Raw genomic sequence first — 26,315 nt, 5'->3', positions numbered from 1 at the left:
AGGCAGGACAAAACGGTCCACTTCCTCAAATTGGTTAAAAAAAAACAAAAAAAAAAGGTTATCGGGAGCACAGTGTGGCCTTTCTTCTCCCAAAGGTGAAAGGAGGAAAGAAATGAAATCTTAGGGGGACAGGGAGTGGGAGAGGTTCAGATTGTTCCATGGAGAGGGTTTCCTTGGGCTGGAAGGCATCCAGGGCCAAGAGCATCCCCAGGATGTCCCAGGGTTGAGAGATGCCATCCTCCGTCCCTGCCCCAGGCTGCACACCACCCCCTCCCTTCATTCCCGGGCCCTGGCACCTGTCCCAGCTACAAGGCCTCCGTCTCATCCAGGGAAATCCTTCTAAAATAACAACCTGGCCATGTCACTGCTCTGCTCGAAGCCTTCCAGGGCTTCCCCCATGATGACCTCCTCTTCACTGCTTCTACCCTGCTCCAAAACCCTCCATGGTTCCCCTCTCCGCTGAGGATAACACCTGGTCTCTTCACAATGGCCCTCAAGGGCCTGTGTGATTGGGGCCCAGCCCCCCGCCCCAGCTCACACCAACTCCTGAGCCCCAGGGCTCCCGGGAAGCAGGCTGTGTCTCTGACCACTGCACCCCCAGCACCCAGAAAACCCAGTCATGTCCGTATCTAATTGTTATACTCACAAATGGAGATGGCGCATGGCCTGTGATCAGTCATCATGTCTAGACCAGGCTCTGGGGTCACAGCCAGGAGCCTGTCACCGCTGCATCACCTTCAGAGATGGAAACTATCGAGCACCTGCCGGGCACTTCACACAGGCTGCTTCTTCCAAGCTTCACAACAGCCTGGGAGTGGGGGGCGCTTTCCCGGCCAATGAATGAGGAGCTAGGGCCTGGAGCAGAAGGACTTGCCTGGAGCCCCGTGGCTTCCAAGATTCACCAAATCCACACCCGCTTGGCTGACTCAGTGTGTGTTCTTCCCACCGTGCCCTGGGTATGGGTGTGGCTCAGGTTCTTCTCTGCATTCCCCAAGGCACCCGGCCCAGAGCAGGTGACAAAGATGATGGCTATGGCGGGAAGAAGGGGTAGGACCCTGGTAGCAGGCCAGAGGTGGGCAGGAGCTTAGGACAGGACACCGGTGGGATGATGAAGATGGCCCCCTCAGTCACCCCCCAAAAACTCTCCTCTCCATCCTGACTCTGGCCTCACCACCCCTCATGTGGACACTGCTCCAGGGCCTTTCCTGGCCCCCAGATTCCCTTTTCCCAAAGCCCCTCCTTCCCCTATCACCTCCCCCACCCACCCCAAGGCTCTCCATGCCCTTCAAAACAGAGCCCAGGTCTCATGTCTGGCCTTCCCAGCCCTGACCATCCATTTCCATCCCAACAGTGGCCTCAGATGGCAGGAGGGCCATGCCCAGGGTGCGGAGCACAGAACATGGAAAGGCACATGTACTGGCTTGTTTATTGCGCAAAGTCGCGAAGACCCAGTAAGGCACGGAGTCCAGGAAGGGGCCGGGGTGCCCTGAGGGATGTGGTCAGGAACACCCCGGGCTCAGTGCTGGGCACCCCATCCTGGGGAGTGCTCCCACTCTCAGAGTGGCTCTGAGTGCTTCTCTCCTTCAGGTCCCTCCCAGGGAGCATGAGAATAAGGGGCCTTTTTTTCCCCAGAGGATGAGTGCAGGTGACGGGGGACAAGGGCAAGGGAGAGGCAGCTCTGTGGTTTGGGGTCAGTGGGAAGGTAGGGCTCAGGCCAGGGACCTGATGCTCCCCCCCATCCCCGAAGGCACTAAGAACAAGGGGCCCAGCTCAGGGGCAAGTCCTGGAGGTGGGTGCAGGCAGAGGCTCAGTGTGGCTGACTCCCTGAGCCCAGAGGCACCAAGAGGGCAGGCTGCCGGGGGCCGCCTCAGCTAAAGTCGCGGTTTGGCAGGAGGAGCGGGGCCACCAGAGTCCACAGGTAAAGGAGCAGCCCCGCCCAGCTGGCACAGATCTTCACCCACACGGCCGTCCACGTGCTGATCATCTTCCGGGTCTCGCCAGGTCTGGAACACACCGTCATCCCAGTGAGCCTGGCTTCCACTCCGTGTTGTGATGTCAGTTCTGGTCCTACCCTGACGACCTGGTCGTGAGCCCTGACTTTGACTCCTGGCTCTAGCCCATCTCTGATACTTTTGGCACTTGGCCTTAGCTGTGTCTTTGACCCTAGATGTAGCTTTAGATTAACACCACAGATCTGACCCTGACCTCAGTTTCAACACTGACCCCGGTCCTAGGCTATAATATTATAACCTGACTCCTGGTCCCTGACTTTGGGGACCCTGGGGCTCCTGACTGTAGTCCTGACCTCCAACCTTGACGCTGACCATCAATTCTGTAACTTCATCCCTGACCCCTGACCTCAGGACCAAGTTCCCATATCTCTGACCTTAATTCTAACCCTTGACCCTGTAACCCCAGCCCTAGGCCCTGACCTTGTTACTCTGATCTTAGTTCCTTGACCCAGCAACTTCAATCCTGGCTTTATGCCCTGCTAACCCCAATTATAACCAAATGACCCAATCTGTGACTTTATATGGCCCCAATCCCAACCCTTGAGCTCATGACTCCTATTCTTGACCCTGTGACTTTGACTCTAACCCCATACCTTAAATCCAAATGCTCCAACCAGGAATCCCAACTCTGACCTTTAAATCCAAATTGCCACTCCTGATCTGTAGGCCCCATCTGCCCTGCACAGGCCCAGGGGCACCTCCTATGACCCCAACTTCTCAGGCACTTACTCCTGAGCAGACTAAGGCACTGGATGGGAAGCCGGGAGGCATGGATGGACAGGCTCCATGGAGGGTCCTGGACAGACACCTCTATGCCCAAGCCTTCAGCAGTTATCAGGACAAACCAGGGGCAGGGTGGGATAGGCAGAGGAGAGGAGGCATGTGGCCCTCACGCCCCAGCACCGTGGATTCCCTCCATGCCCGGCCAGGCTGCACGCACCTGTACCAGTTGGTGAGCGTCATCATTATGTGCAAGGATGCGAGCACCAGACAAAAGTGGAAGAAAGAGTAGCTGTATGTGACACCATCCTGCTCATTGTCGAAGGCCCGGCCCTGGCCGACCACCACCTGCTGCTGCTGTGGGGCCTCCAGTGCGGACGGGCACTCTTCCGTCTGCATCAGGTTGTTCACCTGCCGGTGGTCCGAGGAGCGCAGACTGTAGGGGAGGGAAGAGGAAGACAGGTAGGAAGCTCCAGGGGGCCCCCGGAGCCACGGCATTGGTCATAACAATGGGCACGATGGTTCCAGAACCTTGGGGCCTGGTGACCCACTGCTTAGGCTCTGGGCCCAGGGATTAACTAACTGCTTTGACTCCGAACTCCACCCCTACTTGCTGTGTGGCTTTATAGTCAAGACACTTAACCTCTCTGAGCCTCTGTAAAATTGGGGATTATAGTACCTCCCTTGAAGAGTAGTCAGGAGGATTAATAACGTAAAGCCCCCAGCACTGTGCCCGGCACAGAGTATAAACTAAAGAAACAGGCACCATTATTCAGGTTGCCCATCTGCCATTTCCATAAACATGTACTAAGTACCTAGTACTGCAAAAGACCATACCAGGGATGACGTTCATTGATAATATTAATGATTAAAAATACCCATTTGCCATTAAGTTTGTTTTCCTTCTATTATTTAGGTGAGTAGTTTTATCAATGACATCTCCTTTGTTCAAGGTTTATTATAGGAAAATACTAACAGTGAAGAGATTTTGGTCATTTCTGTAATGAAGTCTTGATGTTTTTAACAGTATTTAATAGTTTGAGACACAGAGTCAATTTTGAAAATCCAATTTGCATTTGGGGAAAAATGTGACTGAGAAGGAGATCTGGACCCCAGCTCCCACTACCTCCATCAAGCTGAGGAGTCACCCACTGAGCTTCTGCTGCCCCTAATCACCAAACATCAGGCCTATATAAATGCGTGGGAGCCCAGATCCCGGTGACATAGCTGGGCATGGGGGCCATTCTCAGGGGTCCCTGCCCTTGTGGCTGCTGCTCCTGCTTCTTTGCCTCCTGGGTTTTAAGAATTGTGCTCAGGGGGCACCTGGATGGCTCAGTCAGTTAGGCATCCAACTCTAGATTTCAGCTCCAATCATGATCTCAGGGTCATGGGATCGAGCCCTGCATTGGGCTCTGCACTCAACAAGGAGTCTGAGATTCTCTCTCCCTCTCCCTCTGCCCCTCCTCCTGCTCATGCTCTCTCAAATAAATAAATAAAACTTTAAAAAAAAAAAAAAGGAACTGTGCTAAAAACAGACAGGCCCCTGGGCTCTCAGAGGCCCTGCCCAGGGACTGCAGGCCAGGGAGGCATGCGTCTGGGGAGCAGCAGAAGGCACAGCTCTGAGCCTGGGTCAGGGTGGGCCGGGAATGTGTGCTCAAGCTCTGCGGCCACCATGTGCACATGGTCTCAGACAAGCGGCGGCCCCTCCTGTACCTCTAGTTTCCTTATCTGTAAAATGGACATAATACAGACCTTTCCAGGTTGAAAAAGGGATCAGATGAGGTGACAAAGAGAGATGTCTGTGAACTGCCCGGGCTTGACTTGGAGAAAGTGTTTTGGAAAAGGTCAAAACAAAATGTGAAACAGCCTCAAAATGTTCAGAGGCAGGTGTGCTGCTCTTAAGAAAAGAGGCACTGCTAGGGAGGGACCACTCGGGGAGGCCAGAGGAGCAGGAAAGAGGCTCCCTCCTGGCAGTCAGGGAAGAGACATAGAAAGTGGCACTTGGAGCAATGCTGGGCCACGCAGAGTCAGTCATCAGTCTGCCAGATTTAGTGTAAACAGCAATTATACTCAGTAATATCATCTGGTGACTCTTACACAATGGCCAGTCACTGCCACCCAGCTGTGCAAATGTCCACAGTTACTTGCAATAAAAGCAAACGCTTATTTGGTGCCTACAACTTGCCAAGTTCTTTTCTAAGTGCCTCCAATGAAGTAGGTACTTTTTTTTTTATCCTTATTCTACAGATAAGCAAACCAAGGCACAGAAAGGTTAAGCGACCTGCCCAAGGCTGCACTACTGGTCAGTGGCAGTGCCAGGTTCAAACACAGACAGTTTGGTTCCAGAGTCCACACTGATAAGACCTGCTAAGACGTCTCTTAAAAAAACGTTGCGGCAGGATCCCTGGGTGGCGCAGCGGTTTGGCGCCTGCCTTTGGCCCAGGGCGCGATCCTGGAGACCTGGGATCGAATCCCACATCAGGCTCCCGGTGCATGGAGCCTGCTTCTCCCTCTGCCTATATCTCTGCCTCTCTCTCTCTCTCTCTCTCTCTCTCTCTCTCTCTCTGTGTGTGTGTGTGTGTGTGTCTCTCATGAAAAAATAAATAAAATCTTAAAAAAAAAAACATTGCTATGTGACCTTAGATCTAAGCTGCCCTCTCTCAGATGAGACTATGGGGTCCCCACTGCCCCAAGCATTGAAGGTTACCATCCTCCTATTATGAGGAGGAAATTGAAGCTCAGAAAGGTTAAGCCACTTGCCCCAAGACCACACAGCAGGTGAGTGACAGAGCCTGCACCTGCTGACCCCCATCCATGCTTCTGCCCTGCTCCCACAGGTGCCTGCACGAGCCAGACACAGCCAACCTGATGTGCAAGAAAAGGCCCCAGGCCAGGAGGCAGCGTCCAGCCGTGCCTCTGCTACCCTGTCACACTGTGCCCTCAGAGGGACTCAGTTTTCCACCAGCAAAGGGCTAGACATGCCCTTGCCAAGGGTGCCTCCCAGCTTAGTGTCCAGACTCCAGACCCTCCCCCCTCACTTGTGCCTTCAGGCCCCCAGTCACGATCCCTCCCCAGAAGCCAGCCCCCCACCATACCCGATGAAGAGGGTGCAGAGAATAAAGATGATGAGTCCCACGATGTTCGGTGCATCCCACCAGTGGGTCTCGTAGCCATCAGGGCCTGCCAGGACTGTCTCGTTGCTGAAGCGGGTCAGCAGGTGGGGGTTGCATTTCTGGTCTGGGGATGGGAGCACAGTCACCCTCAGCCCCTGTGGGCCAGATCTGAGGAAGGGCAGAGAGCCAACCCCAGTGGACAGATAGACATACAACTGACCATTTGACTCCCAGCAACAGACAGAACTTAGCAGACAAATGACAGAGAAGGAGATCCAGGAACAGACAGGGTCCTCTTACCTCCCCGAAGGACTAAGAAGGATAACAGGCTGGGCTAAGATGTCCCTGTCACCTGTGAGGGTCCCCAGCACTCCCCAGAAGGCTGCTGCAGACCCAGGAATGAGCCAGTCTTCTTCGAACCCAGGCCTATACTCACCGGGGACACTGGACAGGGCCAACCAGGTGACAAACATGGTGTAGAGCGTGATGACAGAGGCCTGCAGCAGACCTGAGTTGGGCTGGGCATCCTGGCAAGAGCAGTCCATCAGCAAGACCCTCATCTGCCCTGGGGGATACCCCACCTGCACCTAGCCCACCAGAGACCTCAGGGACCCCCACAACCCTAGGGCCATCCCACCCCACACCCCCTAGGAAAACACAGTACCTGGATCATCGACCACCCACCCTGCCCATTCAAAGGTGGAATCCTCATTCTTTCTCCTAACAGATAATTCCAGCCTCTCCCCTGCTGGGAACGCTCCCAGGGCAGCATCCCTTCACATTCGGAATTAAAGCCCTCCCTGGTTTGCCCCTGCCTTCGTCTCCTGCCCCCTCCCCCACAAGCTCCTGCTGATGACTGCGCTCCAGCCAAGGTGGCCTCCTCTCTGTCCACAGAACCTACCAAACCCTCTCCTACCTCAGGGCCTTTGCACTTGCTGTGCCCTCTCTCCGACACGGTCCTCCCCAACATCTCCACACAGCCAGCCTCTCCTTAGCATTCAGGCCTCAGCTCAGAGTTCCCAATGAGGCCCCGAAACCCCGACCCCAGCAGCAGCTCCCCACCCATCCACTCACCTACCTTTTGTCCACTCTCTTTAATTTCCCACATAGCATGTATTATCCCAAATTATCTAACTTGGCCTCATCTCGTAGCAGTTGTTCTTTCCCACCCTCACCACACACACGCTTGGAATTAAGAATCTAAGCTCCATGATTGAGAGCACAGGCTCCAGAGCCAGTTGGCCAGCTCTGCCCCTAGCTGGGCCCCCACTAGTTGTGTGACCTCAGGTGTGTCTCTTTCTTCCTCTAAGCCTCCCTTTACTCATCTGGAAAGTGGGGACGATGGCAATGCATGGACTACATGACAGGACAGGTGCTATCAATGGGCAGCTCTTGTCACTCGTCCTCTCTTTCTCACAGCTGCATCCCCAACAACCCCAAGAGGGCCTGGTACACTGTCGGCACTCTGGAAGTAGTCACTGAATGAATACTGATTGCTGTGTGAGCTGAGACAGAGGCATCACCCTCTCTGGGCTTTAATCTTCTCTGGGAAATAGAGGCTCAGACTAGATGGGAGGTTCCCCACCTTTCTGCTAAAGACTCAAAGGCTCCCCAAGCTACCTGTGAAACCTCTGGTGGGCTGACATCCCCAGTCGCAAAGCACCCCTGGGTTCATAGGGCTTTCTTTCTGAATAGCATGTGATGACCTGGGGAGCTGCACCTGTTACCCCAGACGGTCTGGGACTGAAAACTGTGCAGCTGCACTTCCCATCACCACTTGTTGAGGGGTCTAGGAGTCATCACTCAGTGGTCCTCCCTAGCCTTCTCCAATAACAACAATTAACGTCTGATGAATATCTATATGCCAGGCCCTTTTCTCTACACTCACAAACACTCGTGCAATCCTGCGAGTAACTCCAAAGAGTAGGTATCACTCTCATTTTACATGACACAGAGAGGTTAAGGCACTTTCCCAAAGACACCCAGCAAGTAGACGTGAAAGCTGTGACTCCAACCTAGGGAGGCTGACTTGGGAACGCACACTCTTAGCCCAAGCCTCTGTGACTGATGGCCCTGCCCCAGGACCCCAAGGCTCCTACCAGCAGTCCCCCACACTCCAGGGCCTGGCATCAGGATGGACAGGCTCACCTGGACCTTGGGCAGGACGGCGACAATGGAGACACAGACACAGAGAGTGAGGTTGAGGCCGATGAAGATCTTGCCCTCGTAGCAGGTGCCGGGCTGGGTGTAGTAGATGAACAGCAGTGTCACGGCCGCAATGGACAGCGTGTAGAAGAGGAGGGTGAAGAAGAAGAGGCCTGGGCAGGAGGAGTGGCAAGCGCTGGGTCAGGAGGCACAGGGACCCTGCCCCAACCCTTGAGGGGGCTGGTTGGGCAGGCCCCTGTGTGGGCCCTCAGCTTCCTCGGAGGAGGAAGGACACCCGTGTGCCTCTGTGAGTTTCTGCCCCATCCTGAACCGAGATGACTCACTTGCCACGAATAAGTTAACCATGAAAAGACAAACAAGGAATACAAAACAGTCTTTCTAAGTCAACTGGAGGCACAGTGACCTGCTGAAGCCCCGCCCTCTCATCAGAGAGACCAGCCACTTCCGAGAGGTGTGGAAACCAAACCAGCACCTACATGAGCCTTTCACCTCGATCGACTCAGGACTGAAAGAGAGCCAGACAGGGATCTGTTCAGCCACCGGGGCTTCAGGGATCCACTGTCATTGGGTTTGGTCTGGACTGGCTGTGCATGGCCCGTCCTGTAGGAACCGCCAAGGCCTCTCTGGTCCGGCTCTCCTCTGACCCCCCCCCAAAGTCCCCCCAGAATCAGCCACCCCTCCCCACACACACACCTTTCCCTCTATCTGCCTGGGACAGTCCCCTGTTGCCCTAAGGCAGGGGACTGCTCGAGAAGCCCCCCATGCTCTCCTCAAGCTTCAAGGACCCCCTGCTGTCAGCAAGCCCCAGGCCCACCTGGAGGCTGACCTGGCTGACCCGAGGGCACTCACCAGCATACCAGGCCCGGGAGTCACATTCCTCAGCCTTGCCCAGCCACCGCTGGTTCCAGGAGTGTGCAAAGTCGATGAACAGCACCAGCTGGATGAGGATGAAGAGGAAGGAGCCCACGACACCAAAGTAGAACCAGACTGGGTGGGGAGAGGGGAGAGGGGTGAAGGGTGAGGGGACAAGGCCATGGGGGAGCAGCCTGAGTGCCAGGCTCCCTGGGATTTGTGCGGCAGGCATACCCTGTGCTGTCTCCCTTGCACATGCATTTACTCATTCAACAATCATTGATGCCATGCCCTGCAATGGTGACACTGAGAAGAAGCAAAGTCCCTGCCCTCGGAGAACCCCTAGCTATGTACAGAGATGCAGTGTGGCAGGGTATGGGGCAGAGGTGAGGCATGTTTCACCTGCCTGCCCCCTACCCCCACCCTGGATGTTGTCCAGACAAGGCCATGTGAACAAGCACCAGAGCTCTATCTCCTTGGGTGGGGGGGTGGGGGCTGAGGACCTGGCCAGCAGCCCAGGGTCTGTGTGCCAATGCAAAGAGCAACCCCCACCAGGGCTCCTCCCTCCAGAGACCCCATTTCCCTCCTGGTAGCCCCCATCCCTCCCACCAAGGCCACCTACCGTCAGAGAAGGAGCCATCCGGGATGTAAAACGCACCCACGGTGATGCCCACAAGGATCAGGAACTTGAAGAACCAAAATCTATTGGGGGTGGGGGGGACAGACCAGGGAGCTAAATTGGGGGAGGGGACCAGGCCGGCTCCTAGGACCCCCACCCTCAAAGAGCAGGTATAAGTGAAGATGGTCTGATGGCCACAGAAAGTCTTTCCTGGCCCTAGGAAAAACCCTGAGGGACAGAGGGAAGGACTTAGTCGGAGTGACAGTGGTCACCCAGACTCTTGTCCCAACTGTGTCACTAAAGTCCTGTGTGGTCTTAGGCATGTTCTCACCCTTTCTGACTTCTATTTCTTCCTCTGAGAAGTGAGAAGAACTAAGTGAGCTGATCTCTGTGCTTGGTGGCTCGGAGTCTGGGAGCAGGGCCCAGAGATGGTTGGAGGCCGGCAGGGGGCAGAAACCACAGTGTGAGGGGGTCCCAACTGCAGGCGGGGGTGCCCTCACCCATTCTGGATGGCAGCCCTGGGGTCCCGGCTGCTGCGCACGCAGATCATGAGCAGGGTGAAGAGGAAGAAAAAGGCTGCCGTCGCAAAGCACATGCGGTAGACAGCGCGGTGGCCGAGCAGGGAGCCACAGTCGATGTGTCCCTGCAGGATGATGGAGGTCCCGGCCCCCTCCTCGCACACCCATGGCAGCTGTGGGGAGACAGAGCAGCGTGAAGGTCCCCAGAACCCTGGGCTGACTTTGCCAAGGCCGGCCAGGAGGGAAGCTCCCTCCTACCCCTCCATCCTCACCCCCACCCACCCTTGGGGCTGAAGTCCTGTGAGTGAGCCTGGGACAGATGGGGACACATGGTTCAGTGACAGATCCTTACTCTCTGCTTATTTCCTAGAACCCCCAGGGACTCTGGGGGAAGGAGAGATTCCAGGGACCCTCTTGGACAGAACCAGAGTCTCTGAGGTGGGGGCTGAGAATCTGCATTTCTAGCACACTCCTCAGGACATCCATACCTTCTCACACACTCAAATGTCAGAGCCATTGGCCTAAATGTCACACTGGGTCTGTGCCAGGCTCTGAAATGCTGGGATGAAGGGAAGAGTGAGGACCCCAAACAAGGTTTGAGCACTAAGATGGGAAAGCATGGCCCGGGGCTAGTGTCCCGGGGACAATGATGATTCGTCAGATTCTCCAAGGGGCCCACAGCTTATGAAAGACAAGAATTCCCATGTGAGGTTCAAACTCTCCTCCCCATGTGAAGAAACACCCCCATCACCAACCCTGGATAGTGGACGTGCCAGGATATGCCCGCCCAGCCTTCTTGATTAGCTGGGACCTCAAGCCCAGGCCCCCCAGCCTGGAGCAGCAGGGCCTTCGCTGTGGGCCGGGGTCCCGCAGGCTGGCCCCCTCCCCTGCCTGTCCCCAGGCCACTTACCTTGTAGAGCTGGCTCTCCACGCCAGGGCTCAGCATGATGACGGACACCAGCACTCCCAGGAAGAGGAAGGCCGTGAAGATGAGGCGGGTCACGGTGGAGTTGGGGCTGGAGGGGCAGCAGCCGCACAGGATGCAGGGGGCAGAGCCGCAGAGGCAGGACGCCTGTGGAAGGGCAGGATGGTGCCCTGACTCCCTGCCTCCTCTCCCCATCCCCGCCCACGCAGGAGCACCCACCACCCACCCATTCCATGTCTCCGAATCCTTGCCAAGCCTGCCCTCCCTGTCCCGGGCAGGGGCACATCTCCTCCTCAGACGTTATCCCGTTGCACTTTCAAGCCCCAAAGGGCACTGCGGAAACCAAGCTGCAAAAAGGTCAGGTCTCAGTTTCTTACATAAGAGGAGGCAGAGTGGTAAAAAAAAAAAAAAAGATAGATAGATAGATAGATAGATAGATAGATAGATAGATAGATCGATCGATCCAGAAGACCAGTTCCAACACAGATAAGCTGTGTGGCCCTATACAACTCATTCAACCTCTCCGAACCTCAGCTTCCTCATCTATAAGATGGGAAGCATAATGGTACCTAATTCTCATAGGAATTTTACATTGTAACGCGCTCCCTTTTCCCCCTCCCTGTTTGGGTTTTCCCCACAGGACTTACTATCATCTGACAGGTTTTCTATTTTGCTCATGTTTGTCATCCCCCCTATTCTAGCGTGCAAGTTCCGCCAGGGCAGGGGTTTTGTTCACTGCGGTAGACCCAGGAATTGGAATGGTGCTTGACTCACAGCAGGAGCCTAGTGACTATCAACTGAACAAAGGTAAAGTGTCTGGCATAGCCCCAGACATATGTTAAGACTGCAAGAAACAGCAAGCACGTGATAAACATCCACTGAACGAATGGAATGCGGAGTTGTGATTTCCTGCTCCGGGGTCAGACCTGTCCTGGACAGCAGGGGCCGTCTCACATTCTCCCTCTCCTGGCTCCTCTGCCCAAGCCGGTGTCAGCCCCTGCACTCCCTGGGCTGGCTGAAATTATTTGGGGGCTGGTGGTGCCACTCTATTCACAGCTGGCATCCCGAAAGAGGACTCACCCCTCTGGGAACCGGGCCTACATCCGGATACATCTGGTCATCAGTTTTCTCCCCCCCCCCCCAAGACAGCCCAGCCCTTTACTCAAGTGTTTAAGAGTCAAGAACAAGAAAGATAGTGGCTCTGCCCTCCCTCAAGAAAGACACTCAACAATCATTCCACCTGTCATGGTCACTGCTGCCCGGAGAGTCACAGACAGGGGCTGACTTCAGACTGGGGGTAGTGGGTCCCTTCCAGGAAGAAGTGACAACTCCGCTTCCCTTCTTCCCAAGAGTGGAAACGTCCCTGGAAATGCTCCTTGTTACCCATCTCTCTCACCCATGAAGCCAAGGACAAGTTTGCTAAATGAAATGCCTGCAGAATGAATTTCCTCTTCATGGTCCAATCATAACTGGTCCAGCAATGTCTGGTTACATCTTGCGCCCCCACCCCAAACCCTGCCTCCTACCCGACTGCCTTTTGTGGGAGAAGGGATAAGAAACGTATTTTAGAAACCATAAAGAACACTCTGGCAGACAGACAGACTAGCTAGCTATTAGTCCCATTTTACAGATAAGGAAACTGAGATTAAAGCAGTCAAGAATGTGCCAGAGTCATCCAGCAAGCGGACAGCGGTGCTGAGATTCAAGGAGTAACCAGACAGCATTCCTTTAGGAGTTGCTCCGTCCTAGGCACCACGGAAAGCACCTTATCTACATTAAGTGTCACTGACACTGTGCAATAAGTGTGTTATCACCTCCCCCTCACAAATGGGGAAAATAACTCAGAGAGGTGACACGACCAAGGTCATAGCAGGTAAGCTGAGGAGCTGGGGTCTGAACCCATTCTGTCTGTACCAAGGGCCCACTAGCTCATTGATGGCAGCCTCATTTAATTTCAAAACACCCCAGGGATGGAAACAATCCCTCTGATGCCAGAGAAAAACAGTGGAGGCCCACAAGCACTGATCTCGGGAACCACGTGTGGACGAGCCCAAGTCAGGACCGGGCTCTGGCTTGTTACCACTTCAATTTGAGACATCTGAGACACAGGAAAAGCTGTCCCACTGCAGTCAGGGAGCCTGGCCTTTCAACTCGCTCTAATTCTTGGAGGTCAAAATCCAGGTGTTCCTGACACCCGAAACTTCTGGATTTCCAAGGGCTGGTAGCCAGAAAGAACAGGTCAGGGAGAGAAAAGCACACGCCGGCCCCCACCACCAGCTGCTTCGGGTACATCCTCAGAATCCATCTTCGGTTCTGACCCAGTCACTCCACCCCTGAGGCATTGCTCCTACAAGAATCTCTTTCTGCAGAAGTACCAGCTCACAGGAGTAAGAACAGCCGCGCACGCGCGCGCACACACACACACACACACACACACACACACACACACGCCAGTTCATGGTGGCACTGTTCACACCCCAGGAAAGTAATAGAGGGAAATTTAAAATGACTAAATGCTCATCCATACGTTGTGGTCCTCCCCTAAGAGTGCTCTCTGCTAAATGCAGCCGATGTGTCAGTAATACTTAAAGGGGTACATGTAACAAAACATAATTAAATATAAATTATATCTCAATAAAGGTGATTTTATTACTAAAAGAGAAAAAATTTAAATTAAGACAAAAAAATATAGGCACAAAGCTTTAGGTTTTTTGAGCTTAGTAGAATCTCAAGAGACTGGGCACCTGGGTGGCTCAGTGGTTGAGAGTCTGCCTTTGACTCAGGTCGTGATTCCCGGGGTCCTGGGATCGAGTCCCACATCAGGTTCCCCGCAGGGAGCCTGTTTCTCCCTCTGTCTGTCTCTGCTTCTCTCTGTGTGTCCCTCATGCATAAATAAATAAAATCTTAAAAAAAAAAAGAATCTCAAGAGACTGCATGCAAATCACCTAAAGGTCCTGCACCAGGGACCAGTGGTAGTCCATTTATCCCATGGAACGTTACAGGGGCAGGAAAGGAAAAAGTCACCAGGCTGCAGAGCAACATGGACTAACTTTTATGACACAATGTGAAAAGCCAAGGCAGACATAACATTGCTCCTGTGCTAAGATTACAACCACCTCCCACCTCCCCACCTGCTCACCTCCACGTGCCCATAGGGGAGTGGCAGCAACAGAGAAGCACCAAAACTCTGGCTGTGTTTTAGCAGCAGCCAGGTTCTTGGAATGGCGAATCAGAACTTCTAAGCTCTGCAAGCTGAAGCTTCCAGCTTTCAGGCTGTGAGGCTCCTAGACACTCAACTGGTCTGGCTTCTCTCTCTGAGGAAGAATCACCCGGAAGGCAGCCTCTGCTGCTTACGCACTGCCAACGACAAGGAGCTCACTACCTCCTAGGGTAAGCTGAACTGCTCTGGAAGCATGCGTGGTTCGGCATGGTGGCAAGAGGCTGTCACTGATCATTCACACTCTCTCCTGGCTGTCCCTAAAGCCAGGGACGTGGGTTCTCTGGACCATTCCTGGGGCACTGGGGAGGCGGGAGGGGGGTAGGCAACTAGGGTTGTTTTGTTTAAAATTAACTGACCCTCCACTTCTGGATATTTGTCAAAAGCAAGGACTCAAGCAGATATCTGCACACCCATGTTTATAACAGCATTATTCACAATAGCCAAAGGGTAGAGGCACCCGGGTGCCCATGACTGATGAATGACTAAACCCCATGTGGAATATACATACAAGGGAGTATTATTGAGCCTTAAAAAGGAAGAACATTCTGACACCTGCTACAATACAGACTACCACACAGACAAACCTTGGGGACATTGTAGTGAATGAAATACACCAGACATAAAAGGACAAATGCCATACGATTCCACTGATAGGAGGACCTAGAGCAGTCAAATTCAAATTCACAGAGACAGAAGTAGACTGGGGGTTCCCAGGGGCTAGGGGAAAGGAGAATACTACTATTGAATGGGTAGAGAGTTTCATTTGGGGAGGATGAGAAAGTTCTGAAGATGGATGGTGGGGATGGGTGCACAACAACGAGAATGTAGGTAATGCCACTAAACCGTATAAAATTCTAAAATGGTTAAAATGATCAGTTTTATGTATTATGTGCATTTTACCACTATAAGGAAAAAGGAGGGGGCAGTTTTCAAGGAAGAGTAAGAAGTTAGCCAGGTGAGGAAGGGAAAGGTGTTCCTACAAATGGAACAGTACGTGCGAAGCTGCCCCAAACACTATCTTTGGAGCAGCTGTCAAAGGAAGAAGCAAGAAGGATGATGTAAGTGATGACCAGGGTCCCTGTGGGCCATGCCAAGGCTTCTGCTCTTTATCCTGAAGGCAATGAGCAACTACTGCTCCAGGAGAAGCAGAGCATCAGATCTGCATTACAGAAATACCACTTTGGCCACAGATGGAAGACAGATCCGGGGGGTGGTGTGCAGTACCTCCGGGAACAGAGAGAGCAAGCTAGGGGAACAGATTGCAAGGGAAAAAAGACAGATCCTAAAATTTTTGCTGTGTGTTTCAACCCACCATATTTCCCCCTTCAGACACTACCCTTCATTTGGGATGATATCATAAAAATAGATATCCATTTTAAATATATATATCATATTTCATAAGATAAATTACAAGCTCCTTGAAAAACAAAAAAAATGTTCAATTGAAATTTTAAAAAAGATTTTTTAAATTTTTTTTAAAGATTTATTTATTTATTTATGGTAGACATAGAGAGAGAGAGAGGCAGAAACACAGGAGGAGGGAGAAGCAGGCTCCATGCCAGGAGCCCGACGTGGGATTCGATCCCAGGTCTCCAGAATCGTGCCCTGGGCCAAAGGCAGGCGCCAAACCGCTGAGCCACCCAGGGATCCCAAAAGATTTTATTTTTAAGTAATCTCTACTAGACCCAACATGTGGCTCAAACTCACATCCTTGAGATCAAGAGTCATGGGCTCCCGACTGAGTCAGCCAGGAGCCTCTAGAATGGTAATTTTTTATGTTATATACATTTTGCCACGGTGAAATTTTTAAAATTCCCCATAAGGATGGGGTGCACCCTGTAGACTTCACAAATAGCCCCAATACCAGCTGAGCTGCCCTAGGACTAGACCAAACTACTCGTGCACACCTACTTCCCCATGCAGCACAAAGAATAGAAAGCCGAGTCTTGGCTCTGCCACGAACTTGCAGTATGACCTTAGTTAGACAAATCCCTTTTCTCTGCAGGGCTCAGTTTCTTCAGCCATAAAATGGGCTCCTGGGAAGGACAATGCAGTGGCTCAGAGCCCAGGCTCTGCAGAAAGTCCCAGTGTCAGTAGCTTCACCAATTCCCCAAATGTGGTCTTGAGCACTTTCCCATCCTGGGATGCTTAGAGTGGCCACTGCGCACCAGCTTCGTGCTCATCTCTACTTATTCCCTCAGTCCCAGAGAAAAGGGGAAGAGATTGCCTGCTGACTTCCCGGGGGGCGGGGGGGGGAAGCCATGCCAAGATTGGAGTCCCATCGTCTGACCCTTTCACCTGCCCTCGCATGTAGTGCACAGAGAATTTGATTCGGCGGCGTGCAGACAGTACAGAAGGCCCTCCCTAAACATTTGCTGACTGTCCAGCCCACCAAGTACTGGCTGGCCTGGGGACTCCCACCCCATTGTGGGCCCATCTGATCTCCGAGGCAGGACTTACCCTCTGCCCAATACAAACACCAACCTTAAGGCATGATGAGCAGATGCAAATGCATCATGGCTGGAAGTCTCCTCCATGAATCCACAAACTCCAGAATGTTCCCCCCAAGATGCCCAGGAACTCCCTATTAGCACTTTCCTCCAGTGCAGCAAATCTCCATTGAAACCGGTTGTTTTTAGTTTGTTGTTTGTTTTAAGTAGGCTCCACGCCAGGCATGGAGCCCAATGCAGGGCTTGAATTAACAACCCTGAGATCAAGACCTGAATTGAGATCAAGAGTTGGACACTTAATCGACTGAGCCACCCAGCCACCCCTGAAACAGGTTATTATCGGTGCCCAGTAACACCCAATTGCACCACCTAATACTGTGTGGCTGTGGGGAAATCACTTTCCCTCTCTGATCCAGATTTGTCATCTGTGAAATAGGAATATATTAACTGCTTCACTGGGGTCATAGTGAGGATTGAATGAGAGGACACATACAGAGTACCACCACTGGGCAGCGCTGGGCCCTGAGTGAGGGCACAGTGATGGTGGCTGTTGTTGGTGTCTTTATCTGAAATAGGAGAACTATGTCACAGGGCTGGCGGGAGAACCAAGAAGACAGCATGGTGAGGGGCTGAGCACAGCGCCTGGCATGTGGTAGGAACTCAGTAAATATCAGAGGTCAGAACCCCAAGGGGAGGCCACCGAAAGGAGGGACAGGTCTCCTGCAGATATTAGATACCCAGTTCTACCCTAGACCCACCCTGTCCCTCGGGCACCCTGGATGTGAAGGGAGGGAAGGTGCAGGCCCGGACCAGGAATGATTTTAATCTTGACTGTGCACTTCCCTATCCGTTCTCTGTGCAACCTTTGGAAAGTTGGCTAACCTCTCTGAGCCTCAGTTTGCTGAAGGTTTCAACAAGCCTGTCAGGTGCCTCTGGCCTCAGCATTGTCAGATTTCGTGACTCAGCCGCCAGCTTAGGCTCTAGAGGGAGTTCTCCGCCCACCTTTCCAAGAAGGTAACAACAATAGAGCCACACACAGTCGCCAGGAAGTAGGTGGGGCACTTTTCCATCTTCCTCAAACAGAATTATGAAGGAGGCAGATGGGGAGACTGAGGCACGAGGGGAGCGGTGGGGGGCTTGGCGGGTCACCCCTCAACATGTGCCACTCCCAGGCCAGCCCGGCCAAATGGAAACCTGGTCAACGTGGAGGAAGCTCTCCCTCCCGCACCAGGAAGCAAACCTTTCTTGGCCAGAGACCAGCCCAAGCCTAGAATTCGCTGGGCAGAAAGGGATCTCAGAAACCAATTCTTGATTCCTGGGATCGTGGGCCCACACACGCGGGGGCGCACACACAGTTCACAGGCGGGTAAATGGAGGCCCAGAGAGGACAAGAGACTGTCCAGGGACCCTGTCTACAGCCTCTCTGTGCAGCCAGCATTCTCAGAAAATGGTTGTAAAGTACATCTCTAGATCCCGAAGCCTCCACTCCTCCACCCCATCCTAACACACCCGCACACGCACAAATCAGGAACAAAGGAAAGCAAGTGCTGAGATTCAGCAGCCACCAGATCCCCCCCCCTTCCTCTCTGCTTCTCTTTGTGTAGAGCAGAGGGGGAGGGAGCTGCCTGAACGAACCTCGGATTTAATGAGGGGAAGAGGGAAAGGAGAAAGGGCCTCCCAGCCGGGGTCTGGCTGAAGCTCCTCCCCTTTGCTGGCTGCGGCCCCAAAACAGAGGCTGGTGCCCCCGAGGTCCCTGAGCCCCAGCACCAGATGCTCTCCCCACCCACGCACTCCAGCCTCCCCCAGTTCCTGGGTCTTCCAACCCGGAGTTGGGCCCGGGGGCTGTGGCGACCCCAGCCGGCCTCACTCAAGGGGGCCTCCCCCCCACGCCCATTTCAGGCTCCGGGGGCCCAGAGCGGAAGGGTCTGGGGCTCGCCGGGGAAGGGTCCAGGGTTTAGTGTGCGCCAGCCTGAAAGAGGCAGACACAGGATGCAGACAGACAGACTGGACGGTAGGCGAGACGGGAGACAGACAATGACTGATGGAGAAGCCGCGGACCCACAAAGACAAGTGGGATAAACGCGCGGACAGAAAGAGACGTCAGACAAATACAAATGGACCAACTGAGGCCGGCGGGCAGGGCGACAGACTGACGGACGGATTGCCAGAGGGACAGAAAGACACCGGCAGAGTGGGGCAGGGGCCAGGCGGGCCCACACAGAGTCAGTGTCCCAGAGGGAGGACAGGCGCGCCAGGTGGGGCGAGGGGCCGCAGCGCGCACGCCCAGCCCCGGCTCGGCCTCAGTCCCGCGGTGCCCAGGGGGGCGCCCGCCCGGGCCCGCCCCTCCCCCGCCGCCCGCCGCGCCCCAGCCCCAGCCCCAGCCCCAGCCCCAGCGCCAGCCCCTCCCCCGCGGTAACCCGAGCCCCGACGCCAGTTGTCCCCGGCGCCCGCGGGTCCGGGACGGGGGGGCCCGGGGACGGGGGGGCCCGAGGGCGAGCGGCGGGGCGCGGGCCCAGAAACACAAGTTTAGAGGAAGGGAAGCGAAGAAACTATTCGGAGGAAGAAGACGGGACAAAAGTGCGGGGCCGCAGGAGGAGCCGGCGGCGCGGGCGGGCGCGGGGGTCGGGACTCACGCAGCTGAGCAGCGAGCAGGCCCCCAGGCAGGCCCCCATGGCGGCGGCGCGGGCGCGGGGCGCGGGGCGCGGGGCGCGGGGCGCGGGGCGCGGGCGCGGGCGGCGGGATCGCTGGGCTCCGGGGCGCCCGGTCCTGGCGCGCCGCCGCCCCGCCCCGCCCCGCCCCGGACGGGCCCGCCCCGCCCCGCCCCGCCCCGCCCCACCTGCCGAAGCCGCTCGCCGCTTTCCGGCGGCGCTCGGAGCCTCCCGAGGGTCACCTGCGGCAGGTGCGCCGGGCCCGACAGGTAGGGAATGTGAGGGGACCCGGGACTCCCGCGGCCCGGCGAGCCGTGCAGCCGCACCCGACCCCGCCCCGGTTCAAGGCCTGGTCCAAAGTTAGGGTTTGGAAAAATCCCGAGTTCCCACGAGGCTACCGTGTGACCTACAACCCTGTCCCCCTCTACAGGGGGGCAGAAACCGAGTGACGGGCACTCCAAACTCCTGGTGTAGAGCCTCTACCCAGTGCATAGGTGTTGAATGGTGCACGATCGGATAAAGAAACTTGGGCAAGTCACTTCACCTCTCTGAGCCTCAGTTTCCCCATCTGTACGGGGCTGTTACAACACATAGTAGATGCTCACAAATGTGAGCTCCTCGTCATCCTTGTTTCTCCTAAGACCCCGGACTCACACTCTTTCAGCCATCCTTCCCTCCATCCACCTGTTCTTCAAGCTCTACTGACTCCTGTCTTGGGCCACGAGTTCCCCTGAGCCTTCTTGCTGGCTGGCTTATTGTTCCCGAGAGATGCCCAAACTCTGGCCCCCAGCTAAGGAGGTCAGGAGGGGTGGGTGGGTCACATTCCCAGCCAACTGTGCTGCAAGGGTAGGTGAGAGAGACCCAGAAGCAGGGCTCTGTAATTACTCTCAGTTTACCCTCTGGCTCTCTCCTCCTCGCACAACCCTAGATACATAATGTTAGGGCAGGAAGTCCAAGTGCCTCACAGCTGGCCCTGGAGCCAAAGTTCCGCCCTGACTGCCTCCTTGGGTGATTCATGGAGTGCCAGGCTATTCACTGCTACCAGGACAGTTCCACAAACACACCCTACAGCTTCCCCCCTCTTCACTTTTGTCCACATGATGCCCTCCCCCTGGAAAGTCCTTTTTTCCCCCTCACCCCCTCTCTCTGCCCTTGGAAACCTTGCTCACATCCTGGATCTTCTCAGTAAAGAGAACCACCACCGCCCTTAAGCCACTACCAGGTCCCATTAGGAATGAATATCCTCCAGCTTCCCTGTGCTTCTACCATGTGGGCTTCTGTTTTGGCCTCACAAATAACTCAAGTTGCCACAAAGCCCAAGCAGGTACCAAACTCTTTTCACCTACATGGGCTCGTCCAAGCTTCACAATCACCCTAAGAAGAAGATTCATTCCCCGCCCCACCCAATTTACAGATCAGAAAACTGAGGCTCAAAGTAAAGTGCTGTGCCATCTGTAAACCGAGCCCTGAAGGAGCACTGGCTGTGACTATTGTGATTGTTGTAATTGTTGCTCTAAGGCCACACAGGTCAGAAGGACAGAGCTAGAAGACCACCGGGCCTGGCCTTGACCTTGGAACCCAAGGCCTGTCCTGACACCTGATTGCCTCTCTTCCCTGGTCAGAGACCCTCAGGAGACTCTGAGCCACGAAGGGACTGTCCAAGTCATGTGTGGCCACCCGTCCCCTGACCTGGGCCCAGCACCAGGCCTGGCATAGTAAGCGGCTGGTGCTTGCTGAATGAAGGTGCATCTGAACTTCCACCAGGAACACAGTTTCTTCAATTGGTGGTGATCGATGCTCTGATCCCCAAACAGCCCATTCACAGTCCTCTTCTCCTCAGCAATCCTCTGTGTCTGTGATGCCACCAAGCAGTCTGAGGGGAGCCCTTCCCACAGCTACCCCCCACCCCAGGGTCAGCACCTTTGACATCAGTGCCCCAAGGGTGTAACTCACCCTTCTTCTCCCTCTTCCATGGCCTGATCCAGGAGGAAGAGCCCAAGACCAAGACAAGCAACAGCTGAGACTCTTCATAGCCTGTGTCACCCTCTGCCATCCTGGGGCTCACTTCACCTCCCTCCCTTCCCCTGAAATGGGGATGCTTATCCTGCTTAACCTCACAGAGCAGTTGTGAACATCTAGAAAGCATTCAAAGAAATATGCTTATCCTGCTTAACCTCACAGAGCAGTTGTGAACATCTAGAAAGCATTCAAAGAAATAGGCAGTTGTCTGAAAGGAGGGAGGGATTAGTGAAACCACAAGTACCTGACCTATCTGGTTTTATTTTTTTTTTAATTTTTATTTATTTATGATAGTCACACAGAGAGAGAGAGAGAGAGAGGCAGAGACATAGGCAGAGGGAGAAGCAGGCTCCATGCACCGGGAGCCCGACGTGGGATTCGATCCTGGGTCTCCAGGATCATGCCCTGGGCCAAAGGCAGGCGCCAAACCTCTGCGCCACCCAGGGATCCCCCTATCTGGTTTTAGATTGCAATTTTCCAGAGCACTGCTGTTATCCTGGCTCAACCCTGCCCAAGATCCCCAAGACTTAAGCTAGCAGCCCCTGGGCCCCCATGGCACCCTACACAGAAGGGCCAACAGTGCTGCAGACAACTCACCGGGCTGACTTGTTCCGGTGACTCCTCCTCTTTCAGCCTCATGCTTCTCATCTGTAAAACGGAGACCATCATTTTTGCTTGAGCTGTCTCAGGGGATTATTGAGAGATAAAATTTGGAGGAAGATAAAGAGGCCTCGTTTCTTGTATCTTGCCCAGCCCGCCAGCCCACCTGTCTCCTGGCCTTGAACCTCCTTTGTGGGCCAGAGTCACTCTGTCTCTGACATCTCCAGAGGTAAGATCACAGTCAGCAGCTGTGTGACTATGGCAAGTCACCCAGCCTCCCTGAGCCTCACTGGAGGGTGGGATTTAGGATCATCACAACTCTTCCAACTACACCGTATCATGTAAACTCTGCCCATTGAGAGAAATATGCAAGAGTCGTTTTGTCCATCCTCTGTGCCCATCACCCGGCCTCCAGATCCCAAAGGAAACAGCCTCTAACTTCTTGGCCACTCATCCCAAGGGTTCTCCAATCTGATCTCATTTGGGCCCCAGTTTTCAATCCTCAATACACCGATAATCCCTTGCTGCAGCCCCCACTGCCCCTCAGGGGTTCCCCAGCCCATTCTTGCCCCATCCCTGCTCACCATCCTCCCGTCCATGAGGACTCAGAATCACTCTGGCTTTGAGCCTCCTCTCCACTGGGAGTCCCTCTCCACACTGGTCTCCACTTCCTGCTTCTGATCCATTTACAGAGTGGGGCTGAGGCTATCTCTTATGAATATGCATGTGGGATAATGAGGGCTTGGGATCAGGGGCGGACCCGGGGAGAGGCGTTCACTAGGCGCCATCCACCTGCCCTCCCCATACACAGCCCCCCACCAAGGCTGCCTTCCCCCCCAAAGGGCACATGGGAGTTTGGGGCAAAGAATGAAATGACAATAATAATAGCACCCCCAGAAATCATCTTTTAGTGCCTACAATATGCTAGGCACCCTGCTAAGAGTATCTCCTATAAGATGCTTTTAAGGTGGAAACTATTCATCCCATTTAACAGATAAGGAAACTGATGCTCCAAGAAGTTAAGTAATGCACACACAAACCAGATGTAGAATGTACACAGTGATTACATGCAGAGCAAGGATGGAACACAGGTTTCATAGGACTCCAGCTGGTACTCCTAACCCCTGCCACACAGATGCACAAGACCAAGCCAGGAGCCCTGAGCACATGGTCATGGGGTCACATCTGGACCTCACACCCCAGCACATGAGCTCATAGTGATCTTAGGTGACCAAGGCTTTGGGAAAGGACCCAGGTACGGGAATTGACTCCATCTAGAGAGTACAGAAACAGGGAAACAGACAGGTGTGTGCACACAGTGCATATCCACACGCGTGCAGATGCATGCATGGTGCACGTGTGAGCACAGATGAACTCATGTGCTGTGTGTGCATGAATGTGTGTGTGATGGGGTGCCCCCGAGGCTGCTTGGTGTATGTACTGCTATGCTGTTTGTTCCTTTTCAAACCAACACTTGGAGGGGGTCTGCTGTGTGCCAGGTGCTGAGGATGCGCTGTGAACAAAACCAACACAGTCCCTGTCCTCCTGGATGGACAGGCTGGTGGGCTTTGCCTCCATACTCAGTAACACTTGGAAGGAATCTTTATGGGAGATAGTCTCTGTGGGATGTGGCTAGGAGGTGAGGGGGGAGGTGGAGGAAAGCAGGAAAGATGGAACGTGGCAGGGTGGGGACTGCAGGGGAGCCCCTGACACTTGCTGGAAATGAGGAGTGGGGAGTCAGTGAGGACCTGGCATGGACTCCATGAGAGTTACAGGTCTAGGGATTCTAAAAGGTCTCTGGATGCTTCCCTCACAGACATCAAGGGCCTGCCATGAATGCACATGTGGGCACTGTGTGTGTGTGTGTGTGTGTGCGTGTGTAGCTCTACACGTGTGCGCATGGGTGATTATATGTGGTGTTTGCACATGTGGATACGTGTGTGGAGTAGACAAGTGTGAATGGGGGACATGGATGAATCATACATGGTGTGTACACATGGGGGATTCACATGTAGGTGTGTGTGGCATGCAGCTATGTATGTGGCAGGGCCTGTTCCTGTAGGGAGACGGAGAAGAGAAGAATGTCATTTGGCCCAGGCCTCACATTCATGAGCCTCAAAAATGCATCCTAAAATGGATGGATGGAAGGATAGAGAGATGAGTAGATGGAAGGATGGTTTCAGATGGATTGATGGTCAAATGGAAAGGAAGGGATAGAGCAACAAAAATGTCATAAAGCAAATATTGCAAAGTGCTCATTGGAGATTCTGGATGGTGAGTGTATGGGTATTCACTGTGCGATTCTTTCAACCTTTCTGGATCCTTGACCTATTTCTCAAAAACGTGTTAGGAAACAATGCACATGTCAAGGGGGCTGGATGTCTAGTCCCAGAGAGCCATGCAGGAGATGGAAAGAACAGGATGCTCATAATACAATTTAAACTCACCCCCAAAAAAATAAAAATAAATAAAGTCATACCCCTCTGCTGGACTGTGCAGTGCTGAACTCGTATCTTTCATAATTCCTGCAATGATCTTATGAATCCTGCGCTAGGTTTGTGAGTGAGTGTGTGTGTGTGTGTGTGTGTGTGTGTGTTAAAGAGGTTAATTCATTAAATAAAAGCATGCAAAACACCACCAGCCTGATTAGGCATTTCTTCATTTTTAACTTATGGGGGTCCTCAAAAAACCAGAACTGCCCAGGCCTCTCAGACCACGGGAGGCCCAGCTACATGAGGGGTATGTGGGTTCAAGCATAAGTGCATTTGAAGTGAGCATATGTGGGTGGTTGAGACCAATGCCCGTGTGAGATCCCCCACCTAGGAGCTCAGCCTCCTCCAAGCTCCTATGAGCCCAGCACTATTTCCGGGGCAAGGGGATGTCTTGGGGGTGAGGAAGGGCAGCCGCCGGCCCCAGGGTAGCCTTGGGCATGGAGAGCTCTGTCATCTGAAGCTTGGACACGCTCAGGCCAAGCAGCGTCCTCTGGCCAGCAGTGGCAGTGTGGGCGGCCAAACCAGGTATTTCCTGGAGGAGATGGGGCACAGGTAGTGTGTCCTGGGGCTCTGCAGCTCCTCCCTTCCTCCCCACACATGCGTTCTCTCTTGTCTGGCCATTCCTCTTCCCCTGCCCAGGAGCTGTAGGCCCAACTGTCAGCACCTACCCACTCATTGTACAGATAGAGAAACTGAGGCCTGAAGAGAATAGAGTCACCCAGGTCACACAGAAAATCAGCAGCAGAGTCAGAAAGGAGACCCAGCCAGGGCTCTATATTCTCTGCACCCACTGCTGCCATCTCTCTGTGCCCCTCCTTCAGTGATTGAAAGAGGGGCTTCCGGGCCCAACAGACCCAGCAGGTAAGGCCCCAGAGTGCCCTCCTGCCTGTGCCGGTCACATATGGGATCCAGGAGCCATGTGGGCACTAGAAACAGCATGAAGCTGGGAGGCAGGTCCTAGGACCCTGTCAGAGCGACCCTGGACAACTCCCTGTCTCTCTCCAGGCTTCAGTTTCTCCATCTGTTAAATGTGAACTATAGCAGTGGCTTTCACATAGTGCTTTGAAGCAGAACCCCCAAGCAGCTTGGAGAGCTGCTGCCCTGGTCACGTAGGGAAGGCAAGGAGATCTTCATCCACCAGGCCGCTCATCTCCCCTACCCCAAGAAATTTGCCAAAGAAAGTCCCACCCAATAAAGGAGGCCGTGAATAAGAGACAGGGCTTCAGCACAGAACCAGGGACCAACCCTGACTGTACCACTTACCAGCTGTGTGGTCTCAGGCAAGGCTCTCCAGGCCTCAGTTTGCTCCTCTGTAACATGGGGGTAATGATACCACCCTCCTAGGGCTAAGAGTAAAGATTCATGTCCAGTGCTTGCACATAATGAACATTTTAAAACTTTGAACAACAGTGTCTGTTACCCCAGATGGGAATCTCGCACGAGCCCACTGTCTTCACCATGAGTTGTATCTGTTGTTCTGGACCCCAAAGCCAATGCACTTGCCAAATGCTGTTATCCTAAATTCCTCAGCCCATCTGTCTCCACAGCTGTTCTAGAACAGCTGGGCATGCAGAGGTTGCTTCGAGGTCAGGCCCAGGCCCAGGCCCTGGGGAGGAGAAGCGCAGGGCTCCCTGTAATCAGGCCAGGCTGTGGAGCAGGGTCCGTTTCATCTGGACAACCAAGCCCCCAGTAGGCCATCATTAGCTTCCCCCACCCCTGCCCTGCCCCAGGCCCAACCTGGCTGCAGAAGCCCCAGAGAGAAGGCAGTATGTATTTAGCCAAAGTCTTTCATTCCCAGGGCCCTCCCCCAGGGAGGGTGAGAAAGTCTGCCCAGAGGCAGGGCCCCCACCCCACCAGGCAGCAATCTTCCCTGCAAGAGGACAGAGACCTGGCACTGAGAATCCTATCATGTCGGAGCTGCAGGAAGCTCAAAGCCACCTAATGTACATACGATGTACATA

General features: G+C 54.1%; 1 protein-coding gene across 3 annotated transcripts; it reads right to left on the bottom strand.

The window, feature by feature from the left end:
- Positions 1 to 1,407: 1,407 nt before the first annotated feature.
- SERINC2 (serine incorporator 2) lies at positions 1,408 to 22,542 on the bottom strand. 3 transcript variants are annotated; one of them, XM_055332459.1, is made up of 11 exons: positions 22,447 to 22,542; positions 21,860 to 21,910; positions 10,911 to 11,072; positions 9,983 to 10,173; positions 9,486 to 9,565; positions 8,861 to 8,998; positions 7,994 to 8,163; positions 6,282 to 6,372; positions 5,828 to 5,969; positions 2,953 to 3,168; positions 1,408 to 2,003 (listed from the first exon to the last, which is right to left on the bottom strand). In XM_055332459.1, exons 1-11 carry the CDS (start codon positions 22,459 to 22,461, stop codon positions 1,868 to 1,870), a joined length of 1,392 nt encoding a protein of 463 aa, XP_055188434.1. In that variant the 5' UTR covers positions 22,462 to 22,542; the 3' UTR covers positions 1,408 to 1,867. The 3 variants fall into 3 exon arrangements, with proteins under 3 accessions (XP_055188434.1, XP_055188432.1, XP_055188435.1); XM_055332457.1 differs by having other exon boundaries at positions 21,860 to 21,942; positions 22,447 to 22,509; XM_055332460.1 differs by lacking the exons at positions 21,860 to 21,910; positions 22,447 to 22,542 and adding an exon at positions 19,229 to 19,336.
- Between the last annotated feature and the right edge of the window lie 3,773 nt (positions 22,543 to 26,315).

This window comes from Nyctereutes procyonoides, unplaced genomic scaffold, assembly GCF_905146905.1.
Source record: "Nyctereutes procyonoides isolate TBG_1078 unplaced genomic scaffold, NYPRO_anot_genome, whole genome shotgun sequence".
NCBI classification, from domain to species: Eukaryota; Metazoa; Chordata; class Mammalia; order Carnivora; family Canidae; genus Nyctereutes; species Nyctereutes procyonoides.
The sequence above is the reverse complement of the archived record's forward strand: the minus strand, read 5'-3'. Positions and strand labels throughout refer to the sequence as shown.